At 36.4% G+C, this 25,489-nt stretch overlaps 1 protein-coding gene across 3 annotated transcripts in view; it reads right to left on the reverse strand.

Annotated features, from left to right (window-relative positions):
• BTBD9 (BTB domain containing 9) overlaps positions 1 to 25,489 on the reverse strand; it is a 116,534-nt gene that overhangs the window by 17,771 nt on the left and 73,274 nt on the right. For all 3 annotated transcript variants that reach the window (XM_030446788.1, XM_030446789.1, XM_030446790.1), the window contains exons 9-10: positions 21,183 to 21,372; positions 12,082 to 12,189 (exon numbers count right to left, since the gene is read on the reverse strand). In XM_030446788.1, the coding sequence (XP_030302648.1) occupies positions 12,082 to 12,189; positions 21,183 to 21,372 (298 nt within the window). The remainder of the gene's footprint in view (positions 1 to 12,081; positions 12,190 to 21,182; positions 21,373 to 25,489) is intronic.

The raw sequence follows: 25,489 nt of genomic DNA on the forward strand, positions 1-25,489 counted from the left end.
TCTCATGTATGCCTTCTTCTACAGTGACAAAACACTTAGCTTATCTGGTTGTAAACTTTTTCAACTGTGACTACATTTTTAAAAAATGAAACACAGCATTCATTATGATGGAGTAATGAGGAACTATTTGTAAAAGCTGACAATAGGAAGAGTTGTGATGTCTTTACATACATCAGCCTGGTGATGGTATTGATATAAACAAGACAGCAAGTAACTAGCATGTGATGCTGCCAAATAAAACTTACGTGCACATAAGCAAGTCACCTAAGACTCAAGAGGCACCACAATATGTTTTGCATGTGTTACAACCCTCGCCTTATTAATCAAACCATACTAACATCTGATTTGGAATACTTAGAAAATAAAGACAGAAGTGTGCACTAAAAATGGTGTAATAGGTATCGTTACACAAGTTTTTATAAAATACCAAAAAGATCTACAGCTTCCTTACAAATTGCCTATAAAACCATGTTTTTCACCATAAGAGTACTAAGTAACAAAGGAAGTAATAATCTCTCTCTCCTGATTAACCTGTAATTCAACATACTAATTCAGAGTCAGACCCACAAAGCACAGAAGCCAAACTGGGCAGCTGGCTGAGCCAGGACTTTTCCATCCAACCACCCAAGCCACTGAGGGGGAAGACAAAGCATGGGAAAGAAAATACTGTGAGGAATCAAGTCATCCACATTTTTGGTTTTTAAATTAAAGTCAAATTAAATGCATTTCTAGCCATGACAGCACTCTTTCAAGAGGTAACCTGTCAAATGTGGTACTTCTAAGGAACCGTGGAAGATTCAAGCTAGAAGTAACAACTTTCTCTCTGCAGCTCTCGGAGACAGAGGCAAAACTCACCTAATAATGCCTGTTGGTTATATTTATGCTATAGTCAACTGGTAAGATAGGAAATCCACCTTATACAAACTAAGGAAAAAACCAACCAACCAACCAAAAGATCTTGAAGTACTAACGGAAGAGAATATAAAAGAGAAATAAAATGAGATTCCAGAATAAGTGTGAGACTAATAAATGCCACATAACACCTGTCACAATATTTATTACATAATGGCTTTATCAACAAGTAAAAATATGTATTCCCACCTTTTGGGAAGAGGCCCCTCAAAAGTTTTTATTATAAATGTAACAGGAACACATATATTCTAAAGGAACACATAATCCCGAAAGCATTGGAACAAAATTTGTAGTTATTTTTGCTCTATGACTAGTCCCTCCCACCAATTCAAAGAAAATACCTGCTGTAAGACTACTTTGCTGAATTGCTATAAACATTTTATTGCACAGGATTTACTTTAGAAGCCAAAGGTGGGCTTGATAAAGCAGACCTATTAGAATAAAATTCTGACATAAAATATATTTAATGAAGTCTATACTGACTTTATGACATCTTTATAAAGCTTCTAATGTAAAAGACTCCTTTATAGTAACCCTCGCTGTCACAGTCTCACTTGCTGTTTTAGAAAAATATTAAATAAAGAAAATGTTACAATATACTCGAATTAAGCAATGATAAAGCTGATGGTAAGAATTATTTTTCTAACTCAATGTAGCAACAAATTTTCAAATATTTCCCCATGAAAACGTAGGCAACCAGCAGAATTTTTGTACTGCATAAGCTGTGTACTTGTGTGAATTAGCTTCCCCACACATTTTTTCAGTTGCAACAGACTATCTTACTGTATGTACAGAAATACAGTTTATATTTTTAAATCTGGCACCAAATTAAATTATTAGACATTTGCTGGCAACTGTCTCGCAAAATGCCATGAAACAGATTTCTATGCCACAGCAAGAACTGTGCATGTAATATCTATAGATATATCCTTGGTGGTGGCATTGGTGGTGAAACAAAGGCTGTGAACTTGAGTAACTTGACTCATGAGTTCATCTCACATATCTACACATAAACCAAGATGACAAGCTTGCATACTCCTAGAGATTGAACTGGTTTTGTTGTGCTTACTCATTAACAACAGTTACTGGTCTTGATGTTCACGTAGACAGCAAAGATATGAAAAGCCATCCAACCCATTAGCATACCCAGTAATACAACTAGTGAGATGTTTTCAACTCCCCCCATAATCCTAAAACAGACTTTAAGCTATTTTTATTATGTAACTTTTCACACCAGTGGAACAGTTGATTAACAGCAAATATATAAACAATATTTTTAGAGATATAAGACAGAATCATGCTCTCTATTAATCAATTCCTTTGTAGCATGTAGACTAAGACTGCATTTATCATGCTTCTCTCATATTTTCTTGGGTGTGATTTCATGGCCAGCTCATCAAAATTTCACTTTTATAGCAACCACCCTTCTATTACTGTCGATAACATCTAATTGACACATCAAACCTCCAAGGAATGCAGTAAATTGAACCACAGCTTCTAAGAATAAAACAGTAAAAAAAATCCAAAACAGGATGTACCCTCCTCATAACAGCAATACAAACATACTGAGGTTTGCTAATGGAAGGGAGGAAAACTGTAACCCTTTCTCCTACCACACTGAATTATCTATTAACCTTAAGGTCAGAAAATACAGCCTTGTGACCTCAGACTGAAGCTTGCCTAGAAAAAAACCTGAACCTGCATCTATGGCTGCACTTATTTTAGGCGTGAGACTAAAGTGAACTAAGTAGAAAAAAACACCAAAAGCAATTTCTGCATCTGTTACTTTGTTACAGAGCAAAAAATATAGCTCCTCTCCCAATAGTTTCTGATAAACTAAATTTTAGTATTTAAATTCTAACTCCATACCTTAAAAAATTATGGTCAAAAAGCTGGGTAGAATTCAATAATATAATTTTAAAAGCAGACGAAAACTGATTCATGATGAAAGAGCACTAAATAAAGCCAGGCAAAACTAAGTAGCAACCAAGGCAAAAAGAAAATGGCAGAATGTATAAATACATAGCTGAAATGCATGAAACCCACTAAGAAAGAAAAACTGATTCACAGGGATACAAGAAAAATAATGGAATGAAATTAGGTAATACGATGTTCAGTACTGATACCGAGAAAAAAATTTTTTACTGTGGGAACTCAGCGTGACAAAAAAGCAAAGAGCAGAATGGAAGCGTCATGCCTTTAAATATATGAAACAAGCTGACAGGGCACTATTCTAAAAAAATACACCACATATCATATAGTGTAGAAATCTCCAAAAGATGAACCCAAAAGATATAATAATTCTTCAACTTTTTGATTCATATATAAAGTCTGTACCTGTGAAAACATTACTGTGAATAATTCAATGGCTGCACATATCTCATTGCAGGATGTTTGTAACACAAAAGCCCATCCCTGTTTTGGCCAGGAAGAGCAAATATCTACTTTTCAGAGTTTTAATGAAATGAGATCCTGAATATCAACAAGCTAATGAGGGCACATCCCTAGAAGTGCATCTGACTGGCCTCTTGACTATACAAGGAGATTTCAACAGTTGTTATACTTAATGGCTGTAAGAAAGGGCTACAAGCAAAATAGTAATTTATCATTTAGTCCGTGAACATCTGGGCATCTTCTGTGCATTGGGATATAAGGTCTTATGCAACAGTGATTTTCAATGTAAATAAACATAACTGTAAAGCAACAGTTCATGTATTATGCAATCCTTTCTTATCTCAGGCAGTTAAATAGACCAGTTTCACAAGAGAGACTTACAATTTGAATAACCCTCTTTATCTATAAAGATGCTGAGTGTGCACGTGTGTGGGTGCCCCCACACATGCAGGTGTGCACGTGCATGCAGACATTTTCAAAATAGAGATTATGACTTGGTGAAGGCAATCAAATCTACTACTGCCATATGATCCTTTAGTAATATAAAAGCAGTAATCCACATTGTTGAGTCCTTACCCAGAAGCTGCAAATTTGCTCCCGTGATGATTGAAAAAATAAAAATCACTTTGCTTAACAGGATGCAAGAGAGTAGTATTGTCATCCTTGTAAGAAAATTAGGATTTCTGTTACATTAAGCAGATTTGGCAATAGTTGGCAAAGACCTCTTAAAACAACAGGGTTTTCCAGAATTGCTTAATGCTGTAGGTCAAACTGGGATGCAATTGTTTACAGGGAGGAATATTTAAGTATTCTGAGCCTGTATAAGCAATCAATCACAGAAGAGAATGGTAGAATTTAAAAATATCTGAGAGGGGCAAGATACACTTCAGTAAAGATGAACAACAGAATAAACTTGAATGAGGAGTAAATCTAAGGGGAAGTTTTCTTACACTTCCTAAGAGCATATCCATGGCTGAAATAAGCACAATGAAATTCCATAGTCTATATATACACAATACCTACTTATATTATTACCTTGAAATATTTTTACTGGCCTCCAAAGAAACATTCAACTCTTCAGTGGCACAGGAGAAAAATTTAATACCCAAACCAAACGGGTACTCATATTACAGGTATTATTTGACATTGCTTAATTTCTCTGAGGCAGAACTGAGCAAACATCCAAACTGCAGTCATGAGTTATTGTGATGTTTTCTTCACTCTCCTCACAGTAATGTGCATGAAGAGGAGCTGAGAATGCACCAGCCAAATGGCAAAATGAGGCAAAGCAAAAATGCACACGGCTCATGCAGAGCTGCAGTGAAGTAAGCATATGGAAAAAATTTTAAAGGGAGACTAAGACACAGCAGTTCCCAAGTCCTTGCCTCTCTGCTCAAGGGTCATTTAAAAGTTCCATGGTTGAAAAGCAACTGCAAGGGACTAAAGACAGAAGTGGAAAAAAGAAAAGACAAAATAAGAACTGGAAAACATTCTTGTGATCTGGAATCACTGTTAAGAAACAATTTAAAAGAAGCTAGAATTTTCTTCAATCAAACTAAACTCAGCTGAAATATAAGCTAGCACATGAAATGTCAGATGCAGAGTTTCTATGCTTCTTAAGGACTCCTAATACTGTGAAATGGAATACAATGTTGGTTTCTCTCTGTGAAATCTTAACTCTTCATGCTTAATAGACCAAGCTCAATCCTCTTTCTTCGTTCACCGTGTTAAAATCCTTCAAAATGAGAGCATGTAAACATAAGATGAAATATGTACTTCAATGTCTCTCTTGTTCAGGGCTTTTAAGCTCAGTAATTACACAAAATGATCCTTTATATCTGTCTGACTTGCTACAGTAGGCATTACTGGCAGTATAATAAACAGATTAATGAATACCCTCTATTTTTGTGACAAGAAACTTAAGTTGAGCTTAACAACGCAGCAATTTCCTAGATATCTTTCTTGAATATATTTTTCATCATTGTGTTTTATGAATGTGGCTGCATTGAGTTCGGCAACTGGAGGAGGTGGCATCTGGATTTCACTAAGTTGTTATGAAATTTGCTTCATAGGATGAAGTCTGGTCTAAACTCCCTGTTTGACATCGCAGATACAAGAGCAGTTCTTTTTATCCTGTTCTACCCTACCACTTGGGAGCTCAGACATGAGACAGAATTAAGGATTAAACCACAATCAATAAAAATGTTATTTTTGTCTCTCTAGGTATTTACAGTTCAGAAGATGCATGAAATACTGATGTGAAGCAACAGGAAGCAACATAAGCATAAAGGCAAGAGGGCTGAGAAATGTTCAAGAGGTTTTATTATGAGAGAGAACAGTCCAATTAAAATGGGTAAAGAGCAGAATGAATGAAAATTAATATGACTAGATTCTAGAAATGGCATCATAAAGTGGAGGAACTATAGCAGGAAAAAGCTGCTATGTTTTTGTCCAAATATAAGGAACTACATACACGAGTACATAACATACCACATGCACTCATGAGGAAAGGTATTCACACACTTCAAATACTACCACTACAGTAAAAGAAATAATCACATCATTATAGAGATTAGCCTGTTATCACAAACATATAGCCAGAAAGAATAATCCAAAACTGAGTTTTCCACTAAACATGTGTAATGTCGTATTTTCTCACTTAGTCCATAGATAACATGGAAAACACTTTCCTGTACATCTGAAGAGTGGTTTAGAATTGTTAAGTGTATGACCTCGATGTAAGTTTTCTTCACCTGTGATTTATCACGCAAAATACAGGAGTGGCTGAAAACTGGAAATACACATCATAGGATCAAAATATGAAACACTGGACAAGAGTAATAAGCCACAAAGTTGAAAATTATTATTGGAATACCAATTAGAAGGCTGCTAATAAATTTTGTTAATGAATCTTGCATCCATAGCCCAAAGGGCTTTTCATGTGAAAGTACTGATTACATTCAGACAAAAAAAAAATTGAGGGAAACTGAGCTGGGAATTTAGGATTTAAAATAGCTGTTATATAATAGAAAGATAATAAGCAATGGAAAGGAAAAATTAAGCTTGGAAGTTTTTAAATATCATAACAGCAGTATACTTGTATTAACAAACAATGAGTCCATCAGAAAAAAAAAAAAGATCTAATGCATTATGTCATAAAGGTTATGAATATGAAGTTATCTTCTCTGCAAGAAAATTGTAAAACTCTCCCAAACCAGCCATGCAGACAGTAGATACCACCTGCTTTAGAAACACCCCATCAATAAATAATACTTACTGTCTCCCAAATTCTGTAAGAGTATTAGGCCCTTTTCCTGCTGGGGAATTGAACATGGTACGTTTGCTGCCAACAGATCAGATCCATTCCACAATAACTATGCAGGAGAACTTTAAAAAATGGTACTGAGTTTATAACTGTCATGAGAGCCTGTTTCATATTCTTCTTTACAGGGCTTATTTTATCAAAAGTGCCATTAACTCTGAGGTCTGACTCTTACTGGCCTTTGCTATCTTCTGTTTTTCATTTGACTTTCAGACTCTTTGTCAGCAAATTCTTCTAACAAGTGCAGGTCTCTATTGCTCAACACTAATACTCAAGCCCACTTATCATAAATGTTTTAAAAAATAGAATTGTACATGACTGTTTTTCATTACTGTCATACTGTGTAGAGAAAAACAGCTTACTCTAGAAAAGGAAAAAAAAAAAAATAGCCTCCATAGAGCATTTGAAAATTGACAATTACACAACCAGTATGCATTAATTGCCTCCCACTTAGGGAAGATACACAAGCTTCCCCTGTGAGGACAGCAAACATCCAGTTTCTGTCTTCAGCTTTTTAAATCTGGGAGAGGGCTAAGAGCAGCCTGTCAGTTCCTGGCTTTGAGCATTAAATTATTAATTTACACAAAATACTGCATTAAAAATACTTTTAAAACAACTCAAAGCAGCACACTGCTAGTTTAAAGGGGAAGTTCAGAAGTCAGCAGGCTGCCAAAACCAATAAATACAATTCAAACATAGTTTAATTTTCTTATTCATAATTTTGCTTGCCACTAACCATCATCAAAGGTGTCTACTGAGGTCCGTGTTTGCTACCTTTATAGTTAATCCCACCCCCTTATGCCAGAGATTCAGCAAAATGATTTGGAGACCTCACAGGACACTTGCAAAGCAGTGAGCTAATGAGTTTTACAAAGGACAGTAATTCCACTGAAAAACTGGCTAGATAGAAAGCCAGACAGCAAAACCCAAACGAAACAACTCTTACACACAGGTCTCTGAAGTCAGGAAAGTGAATAGAGAACATTGTCACAGAATCATAGAATAGTTTAGGTAGGAAGGGATCTTAAGGATCATCTAATTCCAATCCCCTGCAAGGGCAGTGACACCTCCCACTAGACCAGGTTGCTCTAAGTCCCATACTACCTGGCTTTGAACACTTCCAGGGAGGAGGCATCCACAACTTCCTTGGGCAACCTATTCCAGAGTTTCATTACCATCACAGTGACAAATTTCATCTGACGTCTAACCTAAATGTAACCTCTCCCACTTTAAAGCCATTACCCCTTGTCCTATCTCTACATGCCTTCATAAAAAGTCCCTCCCCTGCTTTCCTGTATGTCACTTCAGGTACTGAAAGGCTACTATAACATCTCCTCAGATCTTACTAGCAAAGTAAATTTTCTCATTACAAGTATTCTGTCCCTTTAAATGTGGTCCCCTGTGAGAAATTCTCCCAAGTTTTAACTCCACCCACTTTCATTTGGTATTGCAACATATCCTTCACAGAAAAGCATGTGAATTATTTTTTTGGATTTTACTGCAGTATATTCAACATGGAAGTAATGCCAGAAAGGGTAAACCTAGGATTTCAAGACCTTATTAACCGCCTACACTGCACTCACAGTTCCAAAATTTGTAAGAGAAACAGGTGCAATTTGGACTATACATTTTTTTGGGAAGAATTAGTATTTCAGCCTCACATAAATCCATGTATAATGATTTCTAGTTGACTGTTGCTCTAAGAGGTACTTGTAGTCAAAGAGGCAATCACAGCCCTATGCAAGGACATATACGCTTCTCATTTTTGTAAACAAAGACACATAAAGCCTAAGTGATGAAAATTTTTTTACCAATGATTAGTCCTCTTCAGCCTGGGATGTCAAAGTATTCATTAAAAAAAAAAAAAAAAGTAGTAGTATTTGGCTGAGATGAAAAATAGTTGCAAAATCTGACCACATTAGCAAAATTTGTTTTGTTTCTTTCTGGTGAGAGCAGGTACAGCATTCATAACCACGTGGAGAATGAAGAGATGAAGGTACTGTTGCTTCCACCCTCTTATGCTATTGCTCATTGTAGAAATCTTTAACTGTCTACCTAAACCTGATGATGAGCCATATGCAGGCACAATGCAGAAGCTTGATTCTTGCTTTTCTTTGGGGAGTGCCTGAATCACTAAACTAAATGGCATTTAGAGGTAGTTTTCTCTCTGTTGGAGCCACACTGGTAGCATAAAATACCAAGGCATTCCAGAAACAAGGAAGGACAGAGACAGGGAAACAAAATAATAAAAATTAAAAAAAAAAAAAAAAAAAAAAAAAAAAAAAAAAAAAAATCATCTCTTGTATCCAGCATCAGTATTTTTACCATTACACAATGAAGGTAAACCAGACAAACTGTACCACATCTACCTTAATACAGCATCTTTGTATTTCCTTCAAGCAGATAGTTGCAGAAAACGGTAAAATACTAAATCTGACAACTTCAAGATTAAAGACTGGGATTTTGCTAGCTGGATGCACGTCTGTCATAGCAAGAAGTTAGACAAAATACAGTTCTCTAATCCACATGAAAACAGTCCTTGCAGCCATGGCTTTGACAACTTCCAGAGCACCTATGTTTTGAATTGAGATCTTGAAAGTATACCATGAGAAGGCAGCTTTCTTGCTCAACGTTAAGACTTTAAAAAAGTAGTGTTGTTTGAACATGGTGAATAGACACTTGAACGGGGCAGTCAATCAGCAGTTCCCTATGCACTGTGCATACTTAAGCAAGTGCTCTTTTTGACTGCTTTAGGCTATTAGTACCAAAATGTACAAGAAGTGCAAAAAGACTTTTTTTTGTGTGTGTGTGGTTTCAGCCTTCTAGTGCTCCCACTGCTAGAGGCAAACCAAAAGATGAATTTTATCTATTACACTGAGATGCCTTTGACAATGAGTCAATCTCCTTTTCTCTTTTTCCCCAAACCTGCAGGCAGAACATGGGTTTTCTGCTCATCAATACCCTGTCCTTTACAGACAGTGAAACAACACTGCAAGGTCTCTCCCACCAATACCTCTGGATGACATTGTAATATGTTTGAACTGCACTACTTGTTAAGAGATGGAATATAAATGGAATATAAATGTTAGAAAAATGTGTAACAGCAGTGTTGCTAGAAAGAACTGAATAACTCTCTTGCCTGATATGACAAACTGCTATGACAAACTGAGCAAGAGACCTACTTAGAAAAGCCAAAGCTCAGTTAGAACTAAATCAAGCCAAGGAGATCAAGGGAAATAGCAAAAATTTCATAAGTATATTAACAGCAAAAGGAAGCCTAGGGAAGGTGTGGGCCACCTCAGAAAGGAAACAGGTGAACAAGTTACAAGTGATACGGAAAAGGCTGAGGTTCTCAATGAGTCCTTTACCTCATTCTTCACTGGCAAGGGCATCAGCAACACTCCTGAAGTCACAGATGACTATGGCAAGGACTGGAAAGAAGAACTGCCAATTTAAGTGAAGATCAGGTTTGTGACCATCTGAAGAACCTGAAGGTGTACAACTCCTGGATACAACCCCGGGTACTGAGGGAACTGGCAGATGTGGTTGCTAAACTGCTGCCTATTATATTCCAAAAGTCATGGCAGTCTGGTGAAGTCCCCCCTGACTGGAAAAGGGGAAAAAAAAAATCCCTATTTTCAAAAGAAAAAGCAGGAAGATCCAGGGAACTACAGCCTGGTCAGTCTCACCTCTGTGTCCTGTAAGATCATGGAGCAGATCCTCCTGGTGGCACTACTGGAGCAGAATAATAATGAAGAGTCTGGTGTCTGTGTGTAATTAACACAGCTTCACCAAGGGCAAATCATGCCTGACTAAACTTGTGGCCTTCTGTGAAGTTCTGTTCAACATCTCTTTCAGTAACATGGACAGTGGCATTGAGTGCACCCTCAGCAAGTTTGCTGATGACACCAAGCCGTGTGGTGCAGCTGACATGCTGAAGGGAAGGGATGCCATCCAGAGGGACCTTGACAGGCTGGAGAGCTGGGCCCATGCCCACCTCACAAAGTTCAACAAGACCAAGTGCAAGGCCCTGCATCTGGGTCGAAGCAATCCCAAACACTGATACAGGCTGGGCAGTGACTGGCTTGAGGGCAGCCCTGAGGAAAAGGACTTGGGAGTGTTGGTGGATGAGAAGTTCAACATGAGCTGTCAGTGTACACCTGCAGCCCAGAAAGCCGACCAGATCTTTGGCTGCATCAAGAGAAGTGTGGCCAGCAGGTCAGGGAAGTGATTCTCCCCTTCTGCTCTGCTCTTGTGAGACCCCACCTGGAGTACTGCATCCAGCTCTGGAGCCCCTTTTACAGGAGGGACATGGATGTGCTGGAGTGTGTCCAGAGAAGGGCCATGAGGATGGAGCACCTCTCCTACGAGGCCAGACTGAGAGAGTTGGGGTTATTCAGTCTGGAGAGGAGAAGCCTCTGAGGAGATCTTATTGTAGCCTCCCAGTATCTGAAGGGGGCCTACAAGAAAGCTGTTGAGGGAATTTTTAGGATGTCAGGTGGTGACAGGACTAGAGGGAATGGATTTAGATATTAGGAAGTTCTTCACCATGAGGGCGGTGAGACACTAGAACAGTCTGCCCAGAGAGGTGGTGGAAGCCCCACCCCTGGAAGCTTTTAAGGTCAGGTTGGACAGGGCTCTGAGCAACCTGATCTAGTGGGAGGTGTCTCTGCCTATGGCAGGGGATTTGGAACTAGATTAACTTGAAGGTCCCAACCCTGAAAATTCCATGATTCTATGAGATACATCTCTGAAATTGTAAAACAAATTTTTCTTTGGTTAGCACAAATACAGGCAGGTGGGGCTGTCCCCTTATGAGCAGAGGACTTCAATTTTGTCCCAGGAAAGAAAGCATCTTACAGTAAACTAACTCTGGGAAAAGGAAGGAAATAATATTTTTTTAAGTCTGAGCTTCCTTATGATCAGCTAGGAGATCATATCCTATCAACACTGAGTGAATGCTGAGCGCATCTAGTTTCTGGATATGTAATGGGTAAATTTACAGCCTGTATTTCAGTCCCCTAACAGGTATCTTATTAATTCTTTACTTGTAATTAGAACTATCAAATTGTTTAAGAAAGCTATCTACCCTGAATTACTCTACCATACTAGAAGAATGCGTTTTGTCAGCATACCCAGCAACAGAAAAGCTGATGGAGAGCATCCATTCCTGATATTTGCAAGGGTCTAAAGTTAGTTATCTGCAGGTTATGCAATGAAAATTATTTTCACAGAAAAAAAGTGACCTACATAAGTACTGAGCAAAAATATAAAAGCAGAAAACAACAACAATACACACGCAAAACAAAACCAACCAACCAAAAAAAAAAACAACCCAAAACCCCAAATGAACAAAAAACCAAAACCAAACCAACCAACCCAAAAACCAAAACCCAAATAAAAAATTTTCAATTGTGACTTTAAGCAAGTTAAGTGGAAAAGATTAAACTCACTTGCAGGAAATTTTTGTGCGATCAGCCACCATAGTCCACTGCTGCTGATTTGTTGAAACCTCAATGTAGTAACTGTAGCTCCGATCATCACAGTCCCAAAGCAGCAACCTAAGTATGAAAAAGTATTTGAGTGACAAGTAAAATACACAATAAATAAAACTGCTTAAATTTTCCAGTCCTTTATTCTCTCTTCTTAATCCTTTTAAAATTTAGCTCTTTCTTTTGGAATTATATTCAATGTCTTCACTGTTTCTGTGACCTCAAACTTCAGCATCTCTATTCTTATTATCCTAAGGCCAATAGCAGACTTACAGTCTTAAAATAACAATCTCACTAACGTTAATATATTGCACTTACTCATTTATTTTAAATTTATTTGAAAGTCAATAAGTGATCTGATTTATTTGGCATGTGGCATTGCCTGCTTTAAACCTGAACCAAAGATTGTTTGGAAAAGTACCTTTATAAAAGAAAAGAAAAAAAGGACTGGTAAATAGATTATAATGTCTTCTTAGCTGAACTCTATTTGATAAATGTATCAGAACTGTTAATAATAACAAAAAGCAAATAAGGAAAATGGGAATTCCCAGTCCTAGTTATTCATAATATGTGGGGGAAAAAAGCACTGAATTATTGACAAAATTGTTAAAAATAAGAAAAAGGAAAAAAATAGGTCTCAAGGACTCATTCAACAGTCTTTCTTATGAACATCCAGCCTTTCAGGAAGGACACTAAATGACATAGTGAACAGCCTCCAGTTTCCATACTTGTCTCACAGAAAAAAGATCTAAAGCATCGGAAATGTGATTTACCTGTAAGTATGAAACTCTCAAAAACCACATCTGGCAAATGTTGTATTCTCTTTGCTTTTCTGTATATGGAGATTATCCTCCTCTTGTAAGAGATATTTGAAACCTAAACATTATTCCTCAATTTTGTAATTTCTAAGGATGAATTAAAACCAAGAACCTTTCCCCTCCCTTCCTCAGTGGATGGGATTGAGATATATGTACTTAAAAAGAGTCAAAGAACACCCTCATTAGCAAAAGCCACAAAAAATTCTATGCAGCATGTTTGTGAAGCAATACTGAATATCCTTTTTTTCAATAAAGCACCCACAAATGACAAGGGGGTTCTTACAGAAGTTTAAGGGGCAGTGGACTGGCAAGAACAAAGGCAGACACTTAGTTTCTTCTTTAAAAGTAGTTAAGTGTTGTCTATATTTTGATTAACAGATGTGGGTTTGCCTACATTCTACATCAAGCAATTGCTTGATGTCATTCCACTGATGAGCAGGGTTTAGTTTAGAAATATTAATTGCTGTTCTTATTGTTTTCATATAAACTCAATGGCTAATCTGATACCAAACCCCAACATTTCAAAAATCTTTTGTATTCCACTTAGAGGTGACTGGATACAGTTTTTCAATTGCAATATTCCAAGGGAACAATGCACATTAGGTTTACCATGGAAAATTGTTTTGCTGATTTTATTTTTGTTAAAACTCTTATTCTCTGAACCCTTACTCAACACACTAATGGAAAACAAATACTCTACTGTAATATAGAGGCTGTTACAAACTGTTGCCATCTCTTCATCCTCAGGCTTTTGTACAAGTTAGCAAACACTTACTAGGATTACTGTTTAAATCTGAATATTTGCTGCAGAAACAAATGAACCAGCTGTAGTCAACCAAAGCAAAGCTAGCTACGTGAAATAGCTGTAACTGCATTGATGACCCAGGTGATCACTGTAGGTTGCCTTCAACTGAAATGTTCTACTCTTTTCTAAGTGAGAATCACTAAAGCCAAATGTACAGAGGGCTGTGAAAGCCAGGTAATACAGCTAAACCTGGTTCTTTCTCCAGCTGCAAAGAAATTCCACAGATCCACAGTTTTTGTAGTACAATAGGTAAGGATCCACCGACTATTGATGAAAATAGCTGAAACATATTTAAAAGCAAAAAGAACTTGGGCTACACTACAGACCTTCCCAGCCACAGTTTTCCAAGCTGTCTCTCTTTAATCATCTTTCAGAAGAGTGCTGAAGTTTTATATTATAAATTCCTTTCTTCTAGTTCAGAAAATCTTCCTTGCTTTCAGCTGCTACCTCTGCTAGGAGGAATATAGCTGCAAAAATTATTGCTCATTTTTAACATTAAAAAACCAGTACTACTAGAGGGGTAAAATGACCTAGCCAGTTGCAGAATGCAGAATCCTCTCTCTTGCACAGATGCTGTCCCAAGAAAATGCTGGACTGTCTTCAGGACTTGGTTATTAAGGACATGTATCTTTGACCTAAAAACCAATGCTATTACTTTCTTTTCAAAATAATCTAGTTTAGCTCTATTTCCTGTTTTGGAATTCCAGCACTCCAAGTGAAATTAGGTCTACTGGACAAGCAGATTTACCATAAACTCCCTAGATGCCCTCAAGTGAGCCCAGCTCATTGTTATGGTCAAAAATAATAAGCTATTAAATTAGCTTTAAGAAGCTAAAATAAAAGACTTTTAACACAAGTCTTTTAGCTCATACTAATACAGTCTACTTGAAAATTGCAAACTTCAGAGCTGACATTAAAAACCAAAAACAGTAACTGTGCCATGACGAAAGACCTACATCCCACACACATACCCCAAATCAAAACCACCCAACTCCAACACCTTCCCTCCTCCTTCATCAGGTCTTTCCCATTCTGTTTTCCTACAGCTTGAAGTCTTCAAATACTAAAGAGACTGACTGAAATACATTAAAAAAAAAAAAAAAAAGGATTAAAATCCTGGATTTGGTAGTTACTAATAATCAACAGATTCTGAATCAGTACAACATACCAAATCTTCTAAATGATAAAAAGAGGGAAAAGCAAAAAAAAATCCAAAATTTTTCTTTTAAAAGGCTATTAAAATGTAGCTAATTATGCTTTTCAGTAGGATCTTGTTCAGCATGAGAGCTCAGTGTTTTTTCCTTGATCTGTGTTTTCAAAGCTAGGATCAAGAGTTTCAAAATCAGAAGCACACTGGTGACTGTATTTCAACTAACATTATTGTAATTAAAACACAACTGGCTCAGCTTTAGAGCAAAAGGCTAACAGGATATATGCTTTCTTTTTAAGAATGTGTATAATTGCTTGCTCTCAAAACAACCTAGCCCAATTTAAATAGGTTTTTAGAAAGAGCATGGCTTAGCATTATTGCAAAGCAAACAATGAGTGAATTAAAGTTGCCGCAGAATTTTTCCCAAAGTGACTTCGCATGAATGCTAAATGTAGATTTTTGTTTCTTTATGACTTGAGAAAGAAAATAAAGTTATTTCTTTACCTCGCTTCAGTAGCTTTTTTAGGAGAGACTGGGGAGGGAGACTGACAACAAAACCTATTTGGAATTTATTCTGCATGAAATACCTTTCTGGATAAACCATGAAAAGCTTGCAGGTGATTACATGAATATTCACTGGTGCACACTGAGCACAACAGCCACATTTTATGCCAGGTACAGTAATCTTTGAAACACATTCCAGGCAAACTAGCAGGCTAAACTTGTGTAGAAAAGTCACGTTTTGCTAAGACGGATGCTAAATTGCAGAAAGGCGAAGATTCCACTTAAAAATGTCAGAATTACACTCACTGGAAATGCATCTGTTTACAGCAAAATTGCTTGTATTTCTAGGTCTTTTCATATCAGAATAAAAAGATAAATTAGCTCTTGCTACTAAATCTTGCCCCCAGGATTGAGAAGGAAAAGTGGAACAAAGCTTTATCTAGCTCGATGCCTGCAACATTGTGAGATTTAAACATATTTCTTATGACACTTTTGTGGGTATCTAAACTCTAAATCTGTTAATCATTTAATAGGGTACTGTTACTTATATCACAAGTTGAAAACGCCTTCTTTCATAAAATAAGAGTTTTTCAAATATATATAAAAATTCATATTATACGTGTGGGAAACTGATTAAATCGGCTACCTGTTACATCAAAAAACACTGCAGTACTTAAACAGTTTTTCCCTAATGCCACGTTGATTGTTTTGCATTTACACAAGCTTTTTGTGCTGCTTCCCTTTTATGCATAGATTTCTGAGGAAAAAGAAAAAAAGTCACTTTTTAGTTCAGACTGCATTATACCTACATGTACTCAAGCACCTGACAGGATGACTTGATATACTATAAAGTCAGTAGTTACCATGTGCAGTGTAAATATCTGATAGCACTATCTTCATAAGCTACTTATGTACTTACAGACAACCAAAAGAAAATTAAAAACTCCAAAGGAAATAAAACATGAGGTAGCAACACTTGTTGAAATACGGGGAAAAAGAAAGAAAACACAAAAACATATTGAGAGAGTATTTTTATATAAATGCCTTTGCATTTTTGCATCTGGTTGTCTACATGACCTTTCATTTTCTGCAGATATTTATGTTTCAGTAGTTCTCTTGTAGGAAAGTAATCTTTCTTCAGGATTCCACAATGAAAGAAAATTCCTGTATATTTACCATTTGCATCTATGATCACTTATTCTGAGTTATGATTTCACTCTCAAGACAGTCGAGGGCAGAAAATGAGCAGCAAAGAAAGAAAAATGTCATAGGCACAAGTGGTATGAAAAATTAGAAAGCTTAAGAGATGTATATGATGATGGTATTAGCAAGCAAAAACCACAAAGTTAATTGATACAGTTTGTTAATTTAAGAATTACTCTGAATAAGAAAAGCACAACAGCTGGCTATTATGCATTCATATTAGTAATAAAATCTTCAAATAGATTAAACTGGGATGGAGTGGTTAAGAAATGCAAAACATTTCTATTTATTTTAACAAGAAAACCCCTATGGTAAGGAAGAAATCTATCCTACTCCACCACCATACACTGCAAGAATTTTTTTTGTTGTTTTCTTTTCTGTCGTTTTTTGGAAATTTATAAGAAAAACCCCACTCTATGAAGTTATAAGCTAAATACAGTAGCATAACAGTATTGCTTTTCTAGTACAGATAAATGCAGAGTTAGATGGAGAGCTATTGTGATATGGCTGTCTTTTAAATACTCAAGTTTTAGCCATTTTAAAGTTACATTATATTTACTATGTTAAACTATTGAATTTGTTGAATTATTGGAATTTCTTGAATTACTGAATTACTATGAATAACTCTCTTAAATAAAAAAATGTTTTAATTTCTATAATTTAAAAGAGAACATTTAATTACAATTATGTTAAAATAAAATGTTTTCCAGGTCTTTGCTAGTAGAATGTATATACTACTAAGTACAGAATATAAATAAATCTGTTTCAGAATTTCTGAGTAAATTTTGATGCAGAATTCAAGAAGACCAAATTTATACACAAATACCTGATGAAGTATTCAATAATAACAGGGTTTCATCATGGTCTTCCATAGCGTTACAGCTATGGGTAAAAATTACCTAGATGGTTTAGTTCAACAAGTAGTGGATAACACTGCTCAGCCACTGCCCAGAGACTGGATGCAAGAGGAGCTCTTCCAGAGTCTGTTCTGAAACCTATTACTTTTAATGTCTTTATCAATAACCTGGACAAGGAGGTTGAATGAGCCTTCATCAAGCCTGGGAATGACAGCACACTGTGGAGTGCAGTCAATACACTTGTGAGCACAGCTGCCATTCAGGAGGACTGATTGCCAGCCTCTGGGAAGACATAGGGCATGGGCAAAAAAAGGATCTCATGAAATTCAACAAGATCAAAAGCAAAATTCTGTACTTCATACAGAATCCATTACAGCAGTAAATGCTACAGCCTGAGTGGCTGTGCTAATAAGGACATTTGAGTCATATTGAACAGAAGATGCTATTAGATGCCTGTGTGACTTCTCAGAAATGACAGCTAGCAGCACACCAAGCCATAGCTACAGGAACTGAACTAGGAAAACAAAGTAAAGAGATTATTATCCTTTACTTCACTGCATTCCATTTTGCACCCAAATTCAACACTGGTAGATCTGGGCAAGTCCAACAGAAGTCTGGACAAGACCACCAGAGGGATGGTTGGGAGGTTGGAGCACACACACTGCACAAGGTGAGGAAAGTGGCTTGTTCCACCAAAGACTTGGGGTCAGGGAGGAATCAAATAATCAGAGGAGGAGGAACTGTCCATACCTGAGAGCAGGTTATCAAGAAGACTGACCTAGGCTGTTTACTGAGGTGCACAATGTGGAAAACAAAAGACTGTGGTCAAATACTGAAACAGAATGCTCCAGACAGACTGAAGACACAGGAAAACAGGAACCACATGAAAAGCAGGGGAAAAAAAAAAAAGGAAAGAAAGAAAGAAAAAAAAAAGAGTACACTTTGAGGATAATTAAGATACTGGAAGAGGCTACCCAGAGATGTTGAGGAACATCCTTCATTGGAGGTTTTCAAGCTCTGACTGCGCAAAGCCTTAAGTAGGAAGGTCTTTCTTCCTAGCTGACCCTGCTTTGCGGTACAGGCTGTGTTAGATGTCTTCCTCAAGTCCCTTGCAGCCTGAATGGTTTTAACATTCTAAGCCAGTGGGATGAATTTTGCAGAAAAGCATGCACACAAGATACAACCCTGAAACAAAGCACTCTATACATTTCTAATGCATGTTTGTGCACCAAGAGTTGTTCATATTCAGAATTTAGTTGCCATAGTAACACGTTCTGACTTGGAGGCTCCCTCCAGCAGTATTCTGACTTTTATCAACTAAAAGCATTTACTACCCTTTTTCAAAGGCTCATATATTTACTGTCTCTGATACAAATATATTTAATGGCACATTCATGTCTCTGAACTTAAAAGATACTTACTTTAATTCCTAATTATTCATTTGGAATCCAAACCTACAGGTCTAATGACTCAGTTTCTGGAGGTAAAGCAATTCATGTCAATCTGCAGACATGGTATACAGCTAGTCTAAAGAATATGCTGCTGGAAATTTTTTTATACTAGGTAGGAGAGAGAGATCAAGAGAGTGTTCAAGCAAGAAAATAACAGGAAAACAGGCACTGAATAGAGTTCATCAGTTCTGGAAGACATTGTGTTCAAAGACATCTCTTGCTTTCATTAAGATGAAATACCAAGATTTTTTTCTCTAATGTATATTGATATTTCATTTGATTTCTGTACCAGTCTCAAGATTTTCTGGTGCTAACTAAAGAGACAGTGTCACCATCTTTAGCACTGCACAGTATAGGACATGTTCAGACCCTGGTTTGCCAAAGCTGTAGCTGCAACACAGTGAAACCTCCCCTCTCCATATGCATCTTTCCCTGGCTGCCTATGATCCACAACAGAAGAGGCTGCACATAAAAACACTCGTTCTTCTAGACAGAATACAAAAACAAAAAGATGATGTAATGCTAGCATTTCTGTCTTTAGGCAATGGAGATAGTCTCCTTTGTCAAAAGATACCCTGGGTGATAATATTTATTGCTGTTGTTTTTAAAGACAAGCTGTTTCATCTTGTTTGTATGCTACATGCAGGAAAGCTGACAAAGGAATGTGAGATTTTGACCACGTATCTGTACAATGCAATACCACATAAATCACCAAATGTGTATTGGTTCTAAATTATGTCATTTTCTGCTCAAGAAAAAACATTCGCACAGTATTTAATATAGGAGATTTTCTGCACTGACTTGCAAAGACGGTGTGATTCATCAACTGAAATACAGAAAAAAATGGTAAAATAGGGAAATAGAGAATTTGAGCTGAGAAACTATGTACTTAGTTCACATATTCTTCTCTTACTCCTTCATATGGCCACAGCTTCTGCTGCTACTTAAATTTAAAGAGCCATGAAAATGATATAATTACATTTTCAACTAACTCTTCTAAGGAATCTGAGTACTGTGTCTTCCTGGTTTTCTACTTGAGATGCAATATTTAACTGAACACTAAAACCCCAAACTCAGAGGCATACAGCTGCCAATTATACTCATTCAACTTAACATCTGTAACTAGTATACAGGCAAAAGAGTGCTTCTGTTAGGTTAGAGATTTGGCTGGATGTCTGATTTTAAATTTAATCTTCAAAGTTTATAGCCATCATAACAATGCCACAAGCCAAAACCAAAACACACAAAATAGAAATTGGCAGTTATTAAAGAGCTTTTAAGTCTCACTTGCTCATAACTCAGTTTGAAGAGGCAACTCTCCAAAGCAGACTGCACAAAGCTAGTTCCTACCAATACTTACCTACGAGTATCATAACATGGTCTCTGCTGGTCCCAGATCCTTGCCTGGAGTTTCAGTCTTTGCTCCCTAATACTCTAACTTCAGAAATCTCTCTCTCTCTCTTTTTTTTTTTTTATTGTCACAGAGAATACTAAGTCCGCGACAACATACTCGAAATTTACAAAGAACAGGAAGCCATTAAGACAAGGTTTTGTATGCCTGATTTTATGAAAAAAACCAAATCAAACAAAAAACCAAACCATGTACAGTCAGGAGAATCTGAAGTCAGCAAGAATTTATTTGGCTTCACCTGTGAACAATCCAGCTCTCCAATCTACCTCCAAAGTTTCTACATTAGCCAAAAGTTTCTTCCTCCTATGTACAAAGACATTCACTGTACAAATAGCCCAACAATCTTCAGTCCACACCTAAACACATTCACTAATCCAACACTTAAACGTTCAGGTTACTGTACCCTTATTATACACTCCAAGTTCAATTAAGAACTGGTACAAATTGTATAGTGAAAAGGAAATCTGACTCAAGATGATGGATTTCTTCACAAAATGTTTGTTTTCACAGAAAATGAGGTGGATAAGAATCTCACTGAGGTGGAACTGCACATGTTTTGACCAAAAGTTAGCCTGCAGTTATATTTGTATTTTAATGCAAGTATATACTTTCAATCTTACAATTTGACTATTACTACTATGTTTCTCAAATACAGTATTTTCTGAAATTGTGCTGGTATATCTTAGAATGACTCGCACATTTAATTTTTACCATGCCCATTATACTGAAGTACAAAGCCAAATGACAACTACTAGTCCCCTAATTACCACCCCTTCCAAATGTCATATAGTGTAAAGAAAATAACCGTTCATCAAAAGTTTCATTGTTGCCATTAATTCAGAGAAAAATAAACACTCTCTTACCGTATTGATCCAATCATGTAGGGCTGTGCTAGCTGTACTACGATAGCTCCACTCCCAAGCTGGTGGCACGTGTACCCAGAATCCCAGTCATAGTTTTTTGTGTCTCCATTCAACAAGGCATTCCGGCTGCGACTTACACCCTCAATCACGCTGGCACAGTCTGCAATTGTTGCAACATTTTCAGTGGGGACTGTGGATTAAAACATAAAGATGACAGACATACAGTCAGGAAACAGTTCAGATACCAATTATCTGAAGTAGGAAAGCAGTGCCAAAGAAAAAGGAAAAAGCAAAAAAGGATGAAAGTATAAGCAAGATACAGAAATCTAATTCTTATTTAACGTAAAATATGAAGCACAATTGCAGTGGTACAGGTAACTTTTACAGTATTGGTACCAAAGCTTGAAGCCTCACAGCTCAGGAGACTATTCTCAACTTGTACCTATTGGTACTTCAGATGGTGTCTCTGATTATGATTATAAACAGCATCCGAGAATTTAGAATATGAAAATGCTTTTTAATACTTAAAAAATCCTTGAATACAAGTTGGACAATGAGAAGAAGAAAGGGTATATGTCTGTCATTCAGATGGAATGTCATTCAGCTGTTCAGTCAAGAATTCGAAAAAAGGTATGACTGACTACTACCACACACACACAAAATTCTAACAGCAGAAGAAAAGAAACTATATAGAATTCATCCTCTTGAAAAAAGGAAAGCCAAAACACAGTGGTGAAATTATACGGTACTTCCCTGCCTCTCCCCTCTTCATTAATCTGATTAATCAAAGATCCAAAGATTTTTTTTTTTATCTTGTATACAGCCATAAAGCATCAGCCCACTTATTCCAAACAAAGTAAAAGGTATTACAGAAAAATATCGAATTTCCCTTCTTTCATTCACCTTATATGCTGTTTGAATTTTGCAGGGAAAAATGGGCACTCAAAGAAGTTTGAAATTAGTAAAAGCATTTCTGGTAAAACCATGTGTACAGTAAGGGAATTTCAGTTGAAAAATATAAAATTACAATTCTAATTGAATAGGCCATTGCTAAGTGATGTCTTTTTCTGCAACATCTATAATGAACTCTTTCACCTCTACAACCAATCTTGCAATCAGAGTAAATATCCAACACCACAGTCCCTGTGCCAGCATCACCTAACCAGTTCTTCCTTTTCTCTGACACATCCAAAACTGAATACTCTATCTTGGAAATTGCTGTTATAAACTGAATTAGATAAAAGATAATACAGACTACTACTAATAATTTTTAGAAGCAGGGAAATATTACATACCCAGCAATAAAAAACCCCATAGTATTGGGAATTATTTTTCTTTAGCAAAGGATGTAAATTTAGTGTTGGTTTCCAAGGAGAGGAATGCTTTTGTTGCACTTACTTAATTGTGCTTAATCCAATTTAGATCCAACTCCAAGTAGTTTGCTCCTTACTTTCAAATCAAATACAATTCATTGTATAGTTAGGGCTTGACATCATTTCAGCAATTTCATCAAAGAGCAATACAACAGCAACTCCTCTGGTAGCATGCTGCAAGAGAGGTGTATTTTCCTGTGCATAAACTGCTTTTTTTAGCTCTGTTCTACAAGTGCTTCGATACTTATTTTTGGAAGTACCTATTATTTCCCTCTATTAACATTTAATCAAGTATGGTACTTTCTGTCTGTAATTCAGATAGAATTCCAAGCTTTTTGTACGTCATTTCCCAGCAAGATGACAGAAGAATATAAAAAACCCCAAACAACAACCTCCTTAAGACGCCCTAGTCAGGTCCAGCACTTTCAACCTCCTCAACTTCTCAAATATATATCTCTCTCTATTCTCTCTCTCAACATAAAAATTAGTATCAACAAGGCTGAAAAGTGATGTTTTCTGAACACATAAAAATCAAGATTGTCTATTGAACCCTTGGGGTTTTTTGGGGGAAAATGTTAAAAGCACTAATTGTTTTACACAAATGATAACACAAATTCTGTATTTTAAAAAAATATGCTAGATTGTTTTAGCTCTGATGAACCTGAAATCTGTATGGTAGTGCAATACAAAATTCCAGTCATACAATGAACACTTTCAATTTTCACTAGAAAACAAATCACGTACAGTACAGATGCAAGTGTGCCATTTTAAGCCCACTATACAGTGATAACTTCATTACATAGTTTAGATAGTTGAATGTAAAATATGTATTTAAAATACTGCAACATCTGAAAAGAGCTGAACTACAGGTATGTGAAAAGTCAGAGCTAATTTCAGAGCCTTCAGCACCCTCAAAAAGATAACTTTTAATGAAGTACTAGGATTGTTTTTTCAGTGTGCTAGTGGTGTCAGAAGCATTATCTTAAGAAAACCACTAACAAATCAAATTACCATAAGACATACAAGAAAAAAAACCTCAAGCTTGTTGCCAAGTAATAAAGGCACTGGAAAGGCAACAATTTCTGAAAAATCTACTGTTCTATCAAATGTATGATCATCTCTGTTCCTAAAAAAACCCACTAAACCCATCATATTAATATTCTGAAACCTCTTGATTCCCTACTAATGCAAAATGAGATTCAGAAGTTCCCAGATTCTTATGGGGGAGCAGGTGCTAGACATTGGAAGTACTTCACTGGGAACAATCTGAATAAAGCAAAGACTAATAGCACAAACAGAGTACTGGCATCAAAATAAAGTTTGCCTTAGCTTCCTTTTCTTCCCCTCTCCCTTGGCAGTAAGGGAACTTCTCGGAGTATCCATTTTTTACATACATTAAAGCATCTTCTAGACAATGTATTTTGTAGGAGAGGAACCTGATCAACACTAGATTTAAAAAAAAAAAAAAAAAAAAAGTGTCAAAATCAATGTTCATGTCACGTTTAGGTTATGTGGCCTATTTTGTGCTCTGTAAGGCATTAATTGAACACACTACAATTCAGTTCATCCAATATTTTACCTGCAGGTGCTCTGAGCATCATCCTGCTCCTTCTCACGTTCAGATTTCTGCATTAATCCATGACTGCCTAAGAGAAGATGTTACCTTGATTTATCAAAATCCTTAACCACACAGAAAATGTTTTAGTGTGTTTTTAATATAATTCTGTGGTCTTCCCTGCAACAGTTAATTAGAAAGTGATTCTAACTAACTGCAGCATGCAGAAGGGGCCATACTGTTCCTTCTCTCTAGGGGGGTCTGCCACTCCCCATTTTGAATGCTCATTATCATCTTTTCTATCTGCTTGATAAATTTATTAAAAATACCATCTGGTACGGATACTGCTCTGTGCTGTATTTTCAACTCTTCTGGTTCTCTTCTTTATTCCCCACTAGAATTTCTGCTTCAATTTAGGTCTTTTTTTTACAAAAACATATTGCCAAACCCAGTTGTTTTTTGTTGTTGTTTTTTTAAAACTTTTTTTTTCAATCTAGCAGCTATCTAGCTTTTACAGTAATCATTGTTACAAGAGAAAAAACAGATTACAAAGATGGAAGTTCTTTTTTTCAACTGTTCATACAACAGTTTTCATCTGACAAACCTAATTTGCTTTAATGGAATGATCTGTATTAGTAAAGCATACTCATTCTGTAAGCAAACAAAGGGAAAATATGACTGCAGTTAAAGGACAGCAGCATCAAAACATTTATTAAAATTTACTTTCTTTTGTCCTGGTTTTATGCTGCACTATGGAGTGATGAGTATATTTAACACTGGTAACAGTGTTTCTACAAAGGTTTGTCAATTACAAGGCATGGCCTAAGGATCACCCATACTGGCTATATTTTAAGATAAAACAGATGTGTTATTCACATGTTAGAGATCCCCAAGGAAAAAAAATTACCAGGAGTGTATGGTACTTCAGTCATATTTATTTACCATTTCTTAATGTTTTTTATTTTTGTTTTTTTAAATTAACAGATCTGCTGTTAATGGCTTCCATATCTAAGTACTTCCTTTAATTTCCCAGTCTGGAAATGTCAGATTTTCCTTTCTTTCCATCTACACTAACTTCACTGTCATCAGCTGCCTGACATGGTGGGAAAAAATTACAGAAAACCCTCAAACAACTCTGCAACACAAGAAGGAATAGAATGGCACAAGTTCCTGCCCTAGTTCGTGTAAACAGACAGGAATGAACCTTAATTCAAATTACTTATATAAATAGAGAGACAGCAGATCAACTGGGTAGTCTTATTTTATAGGAAGGCAATAATCTAAAGGATTATGGACATTTGAATATATTTATACTGTATTCAAGGCAACAGTCAGACAAGAGTTCTCAGCTGAAGTGTCATTACTGCAATACAACGGTC

The sequence above is a fragment of the Calypte anna genome, chromosome 3 (assembly GCF_003957555.1).
Source record: "Calypte anna isolate BGI_N300 chromosome 3, bCalAnn1_v1.p, whole genome shotgun sequence".
Lineage (NCBI taxonomy): Eukaryota > Metazoa > Chordata > Aves > Apodiformes > Trochilidae > Calypte > Calypte anna.